Genomic DNA, 7,477 nt, shown 5'->3' with positions numbered 1-7,477 from the left:
TTTTTTGCGGTACGCGGGCCTCTCACTGTTGTGGCCTCTCCTGTTGCGGAGCACAGGCTCCGGATGCGCAGGCTCAGCGGCCATGGCTCATGGGCCCTGCATCGGCAGGAGGACTCTCAACCACTGCGCCACCAGGGAAGCCCAAAAGATCTCGTCTTATTTAAATGAATCTAGCCATAATTCTGCAAATTCTCCCTAGAATTCTGCAAAGAAGTGATGGAAAGAAACTCAGGAACAGCCATCCATCTTTGACTGTATCTCTACTTTGCAGGGTCCCTGATCATCATTTTCCCTACAGTCTCATAATTTAGTTTAGTCTCTATTTGTCTTGTTATTCCCAAACATTTTTCAGGTTTTTTTTCTTTTGGAAGTTACCAAATTTATTCATTTAACTGATCCTATACATAATGAAAACATTATTTGGGTTTCTGTTCTAGAGAAAAGTTATTGACCTGAATTAAGAATTTGAGCATAGCTGCAAGCTATCCAAAAAAGATGTCTAAATGAGAAAGCACTTCCACCACAAAGAGAAAAACATAGAAAATGTTGCAGAACATTTTATGCCTTCATTCCTCCATAAAGAAATTTAATGATTTACACATTATGCGTAGACCAAGGTAGATGCTTGAAAGATAAAACAAAAGACAAAAGGCACTGAAATTATGGGAAAATAAATATTTAAAAATACAGTGGGTTTATTAGATTATTGCATTTGTATTTAATCTCCTCAGTTCTGTAAACACAGAAAATGGAAAGATGTAAGGTAATTCAGAGAAAAACACTAGTTAAATAATGATGGGACAAAGTAAATTAACATGCAATAAAAGATATTAAAGGATTTCAATACATGGAGTTTGCCAAAGAAAAGAGCAAATAAAAAGCACAGCTATAATTATTTGAAAGGTGACTGTCAAAAACAGATTTTAAGCAACAAAGCCTTGTATAATAAACAAGTTCAGCTTGTCTGCAGCAAAACTGTTAGATCAAATATGCAGACTACAAAGGTTAGTACTTTTGAGGTGAAGGTTTGGGGCTGATCTAACTGAACTAAATACTACAAAACCGGGAAGAGGACGGACAGAGTGCTGACTGCTTCTCAGACTTTACTCATTGAACTTAGGGCTGTCCCTCGCTGGTCACAAGGTGTCACTGTCGCTGCCCTGGATGTGCCTCTCCACCTCAGCCCTGACCACCCTCCTCAGTGCAGCCTGGTTCCTCCAGCACATTCATGCAGAGACACGTAACGCTCCTTCATACTCTCACACAAATACCTCACACACTCACGTACTCATACACAGACCCATGTACTCACACGCACACACACTGATGTGCTCTAACACGCTCATACGCACACTGTCCCCCGCTCACATACACTGATACACACTCACAAGCTGATACACAGACACACACTGATACACACACTCACACACACTCCCTTCCCTTCCTGCTCGCCCTGCAGGTCCCTGATCAGATTCCCTCTGAGCTGCTCAGCCTTTGTCCTGGTGCCCCAGCTCCTACCGGCTAAGCCACAGCCCTCCAGAGAACCACACACCAGACTCCTGCCCACCCACCTGACTCTAAGATTACTGGGAACAGAAACTGTGTTTTTCCATATCCTCTTAGCACAGTGCCTGGCTTACAGTGAGAAAATGTTTGTTAATAAAGAAATGAACCCTTGATGATTCTGATCTGATCTGATTCTTCTGAGCTGAATTGCAGGGATGTCTCTCTCTCTTTCTCTTTCTCCCTCTCCTTCTCTCTCTGTTTCTTTCTGAAATAGTTTATAATTCAGTCTTTAATGTGACTATATCTAGTCTTATTGTATTACTCTTGCTATTTCTCTTCATACATGCTGCTGTACTATTAAAATGCAGAAGCGTTGCAATTCTCAAGATTGGCTGCCAAAGCCATCTTTACCTGCTGGTGGAAGCCCAGGAGCCCCTCTCATTGCTGCGGAGGCAGCCCGCTGGCTCTGGTCCTTACAGAAAAGCCAAGTTGAGTTCTACTCAAAATAGTCAGCTCGAGCTTCCTAGAAGCCCTTTACTGTATGGTTGTTTTCTTTATCTCATTCAATCCTAGGACAAAAGAGTTACTAGAAGGAGTGAGGGACATATTTCTTTAACCTCTGGGCATGCACCGACTTAGTATTTAAAGGGAATGTTGTGACACAGGTGCTTTGTCATATTTCACACTTTTAATTTTACCACACATAGCATAGCAGATATTCTTCTTTCCATCTATGGAGTCCTGGAAATACTCGCAGGGAGAGTCATGCAGATGAGATGTTAATTGCATGTGATTTCACTGATGATTGAAGGTCGAGGAGTTCTGAGAAATAGTCACAACATCAAAATGTAAAAAGAAAAAATATAGCCATATTGTCTCCCTTAGCAAAAATGTCAAGGATTTCTAGAGACATGGCATGGAAATTGGCTTAAGCATTTGATCTGTTGTTAGAAAAGCTTTCAAGACTTTCATAAATTTTAGAAGTCAAAATTCATATATCTAATGAAACTTATTTTCAATATATGCTGTTGTTGCTTGTGTAAAATTTTTCTGTGAAGGCTGGCATTCCCTCACCAGAAGAAAAAACGTGTTTTTTTTTTAGAAAGCTGTGGGCCTCAGCAATGCCTTTTTATTGTATTAGAGGCCCTGTGATCAGAAGGGATTCTTTTCTAGGTTCATGAGGAAAAGCCCACCAGCCAGACAAGGAGCCAGGCCTGGCCCACATGAGAATCTGCTTTCTCCTTGGGCACATGCTGTGTCTGACACCACAGAGGACAATCCCTGAAGGATGCAAACCATAGCTTTTGCAAGGAAAAATCACTTTTGTGATTTGAACGTTGGAAGCGTTATTTTTGTCGGAATAGTACTCCGTGGGAGACTGCATGTTCTTTTTCTTTATTTTCTAACAACATTCTATGGTCTTGATAAAACGAAGAAAAAGTGACAAATATGGCTTGACATCTCATTGATCAAACCCATTTTTGATGCTAAGGCGGTGTGACTGAGCACAGGGAGAAAGCATTACCCAGGTTTGATGACGTTGGCAGTCGAGCAGAGCAGTTGATACTCGTATCCTTGGAGTCAAGAAAACGTGTCACAGATAACGTTTTTATGGGGAGTTTAAAATGCCAGGGCAAAGGTGGAAATGTCATCCACAGAGAGGAGCAAGAGATTCGAAGGAAATCTATATTAAACTGCTCTAGTACAGACTTATGCTATGTGAAAAAGTCAGAAATTTCTCTGGATGAGTGTCAGTGGAAAACTCTTATCCAATTTCTGTGCAGTGATTTGGGGGCTTGGCCCAAAATTTCTAACCTTTTGGATCTCTGCATATAAAAGTAGTTAGAAGGCTTGGGTTCCAATTCTGTCTTGGTGCTGACCCATGATAGGATATGAGACCCAGTTATGACACTAATCCATAGTCATCTCATGCACAGAGGGCTTATATTAGGATCAAATTCATCCATGTTTGTGAAAGCATTCAACACTACAAGATTTTGTGTAGGTGAAAGGTATTCAAAGGTTTCAAGCAAAGAAAAACCGCGGATACAGAGAAGTCGGGAAGTAATGGGAATAAAAAGAGAGTGATCTAATCAATATCTTAGATAATTGGAGTTTTCTAAAGGGGGAAGTTATTTTTAATATCTTCTCCCTAAATTTTTTTAAGTGAGGATGGTCTTCTTTTGAGATTTGTAAAAGGAAATCGATCACATTCTTTTGCTGATCTGTGATCCACTGCAGTTCAGAATGACGAGGATCAGACCTTCAGTCTGCACAAATCCAAGTTACATTCAGGAGGACAGTCATGTGTTTAATCTAGTTCAACATTTTTCAGCTATTCACTTATATATTTTTATTTTGTATTTAATTAATTTTTCCAAGTAAATTCTTTCCTCAAATTAAATCAATCTAAAATATACTGGATAGTAAACAAATCTCAGTCTATTAATTATAAATAAGATAAAGTACATTGGAATAACTTAAAATAACTTTAAAATACAATGTTATAATGTCAAGGGAAACAATTGTGGAGATTGTTTTATTTCACTGCTTAAATATAGCTTTTTAGTTTGCTTAAGGTAGATTTTTTAATGCTCACCACTTACCTGGGAAACTGGTTCAGGAAACATTCCTTCTCCATCATTCCTATGTAGCCTTGCCTGACTTCCATGGCATGTGCTCATTTTCAGAGCTGGAGGCCGAGGAGTGGTGCAAGCATCTCTGCATGGAGTGTCTGGGGACCAGGCTGAATGACATCAGCCTCGGGGAGCCTGATCTCTTGGCGGCAGGAGTGCAGCGGGAACAGAATGGTAAGTGCGTCTCCATCCTTCCTTTCTTTTAAAGTGCACTGGGAGCTATAGAACTTTGAAAGTGGAAAGGACCTCAGAAATGTTTCAGACCAATCCTTTTTAAAGGAAAGTAAACTGATCAACCTCAGCTGTTAAGGGACTTTCTCAAGACTGCATACCAACTAGAAAAATACTAAGGTACAATCCAGGTCTCCTGCCTTCTTGCTCTGTGACATTGTCATTTATCTCAATAAATAAGTTACCTCAACAATAAGTTTATTCCTTATATATAAGGTTTTGAATGGACAACATTCCTACATTTTCTTTTTTGATAGTTGTTATAGATTTGGAGTCTAAATAAATAAGTTTGGCTTGTTGTGTTATTTTTCAATAGATTTTAGGGAATGTGGCTAATAGTATGTCTTTGCTCAGGCTGCCATAACAAAATACCATAGACTTGGTGGCTTGAACAACAGGAATTAATTTCTCACAGTTCTGGAGGCCAAGTTCTTGCTGTGGCCCCATGTGGCAGAGGGGGAGAGAGAATAAGCTCTCTCCTGTCTTTTCCTGTAAGGGCACTAATTCGTTATGAGGGCCCCACCCTCATGACCTCATCTAAGCTTCATTACTCCCAAAGACTCCATCTCTAAATCCTGTCACCTTGGGCGTTAGGGCTTAAACCTATGAATTTTAGGGGGACACAATTCAGTCCATAGCATACTACATGTAAGGAAGTACAATGTGTGAAATCTCAGGGTTTAACAAAATTGAGGTTTATGTGACATGTTATTTACTTACTGCACTGCTCTCTAATTAAACATTTCTGATGTCTCTTAAGAAGTTATGCTGCCTCTTGACTAACACCTGTAAATAATGAAATCAGGGTAATGTCATGAGCTTTTTTTCCCTCCATTTAAAAAAATAATTATCATTATCACCAGAAGATCTAGTAGTATGAAAATAGAAACTTTCCAATGTTCTTAATTTCTATGGCTAGTGTTTTTGAAAAGGTTGAGGGATGTTGGTGAAGGTTGATACTACTTATTAAAAAGAAATTCTGGAATTATCTGTGGTTTATACTGTAGACAGCACCAGTGAAATGCATCAGGATAATACTTAGCAATAATGATTTTGTTATAAGTAATAATATTCTAACAACCATCACTGTCTCATAGACCATCAAAGACATTATTTTTTGGGTTTTGCTACACTGAAAAAATGTTTTCCCCACTACCTGATTATAAACATACGTGGGCACCAACTTTGCCCATGTTGGTAGTTTCAGAAAGTCAGGAAGGCCTTTCTGTGGCTCTTTTTCTAGCTTCCTTTTGATATTCCAGTTTCTCTCCCACACTTTCTTGGATTTCATCTCTCCAGTTTAGTTTCTGAGAACTGTGCTAAGTACAGAACGCCCATAATTGTGCTGCTTAAAATATGCTGTTCATTCTCAGATTAAGAGAAGAAGAAAAAAAAAAAAAACTCTTTACTGATAAACATTCATCAAGTACTACATAAAGAAAATATGAAGAAAGTGAATAAATTAGGCCTGTGGGTGGAAGCATTACTGTGTGCTGCTTACTTGGTGTGAATTGTATGCTTTTACTTTAAAGATCTGGGGTTGTATATGGTTTCCATCCAAATGGATAATGTACTCCTTTGGTTTATTATAATTTTTATTTCTAATTTGATAATAATGTCAAAGTAACTTACCTACAATATAAAGGGAAGACTTTAACATAAACTTTTTAGGATAGGACAAACATGGAGTTAAATGCCAGAGCTATATAAGAAGCACAAGCAGATATAGCCTAACAAGCAAACTTTTTAGGATGCAACTTGAATGTAGGCTACACCCCTTAATTAGGACAAGTTCCTAAGGCTCTTCTAATTTCAGTTTGCTAATGTGTGAAAATGAACTAATACCAATTTATGGTGTTGTCATGATGGTTACATGAGATAATATAAAATAAAGACTAACTCTCATGCCTAGCTCAGTTTTTTAAAAAAGCACAAGTTTGTTTGTTTAAAGCACAAGTAAAAATAAAAAAATCAAAAACTAATTCCCACATATACTTTAGAGAAGACCTGAAATTATAATAACATCCAATGCTTTTTTAGGTTTATTTTGTTTAATAATCCTAAATTGATAAAAAGGGTTATATGTGCTTTTAATATATAGTAATTATTTAGTTAAAGAAGGTAGTATTTGATCCATTTAAATGACCCCCTAAAAGTACATGGTACCATAAAGGAAATTGGCAGTCTTACACACACACACACACACACACACACACACAATCATGATCATTGAGACCCTTCCGTGTTTAGCGTTAAAAGGAAAAACTTAGCTGGAAGGATTTCTTTTCCCCAGGAAGTACCTTCCACATGGGTGAATTTCTCTCTTTGAGTCCAAGGCCATGGACATAGCCATTGCTCCAAGCTCTTCGAGTTACATACACTTTCTTTAAAATGCTTCCTCAAGTCCAAATAATAACATCTTTCCTTTGTTTCTTTTGGCCATTGAGAACTAGGTAAAACTTTTTAAAAGAATAATTTATACCAAAGGACAGCATGAAAGGCATAAATCTTGACAGAATGTCTAAATTACAGACTCTACTATTGCCAGCTCAAAAATCCCAGTGAATATGTGTTTACATGCTGCCTGGAAGAGAAGCACACACACACAAATTGGCACAATTTGTTACTTGCATTCCCCGATTTTGTCACTTCCTAATCAGTAGACCTCTCCCGTAAACACGATAATTCCATTTTAAGTCTGCCCTGAAATAACCACCAGTCGTCTATAAAATCCTATGCTAAAGACTAAGAATGCTCTTTAGCTAACTTGAGCCCTCTCCCTTGAGCCCCAGGATCGCTTTAGGGACACACCTGTTCATTTTACTACATGTAGGGAAAATATTTGTTATTTTAGCTAACTGAAGTATTTTAAAAAATAATACTATCTTTTAAAGCTGTCCTTCCATAGTTTTCAATCATAACACCTCTTAATATAAACAAATTCTTTAACTTCCTAATACATGTTTTAAGTCGTTAATATGTTCAGATTGGAATCAATCCTTTATAAAAGATTTGTCATCACAGATTTAGGTTTTTTCCTTAAGGCATTTTAGTGTTAAATTCTATCATTTCTTTTTTTTTTTTTTTTTTTTTTCGGTGCGGGG

General features: G+C 37.9%; 1 protein-coding gene across 1 annotated transcript in view; it reads left to right on the top strand.

Moving 5' to 3' along the window:
• DOK6 (docking protein 6) overlaps positions 1 to 7,477 on the top strand; it is a 398,603-nt gene that overhangs the window by 243,698 nt on the left and 147,428 nt on the right. Inside the window, exon 4 of the mRNA XM_024754918.1 lies at positions 4,197 to 4,316. Coding sequence (XP_024610686.1) covers positions 4,197 to 4,316 — 120 coding nt within the window. The remainder of the gene's footprint in view (positions 1 to 4,196; positions 4,317 to 7,477) is intronic.

The sequence above is a fragment of the Neophocaena asiaeorientalis genome, unplaced genomic scaffold (genome assembly GCF_003031525.2).
Source record: "Neophocaena asiaeorientalis asiaeorientalis breed wild unplaced genomic scaffold, Neophocaena_asiaeorientalis_V1.1 scaffold124, whole genome shotgun sequence".
NCBI lineage: Eukaryota > Metazoa > Chordata > Mammalia > Artiodactyla > Phocoenidae > Neophocaena > Neophocaena asiaeorientalis.
This window is presented reverse-complemented; position numbering and strand designations above follow the sequence as displayed.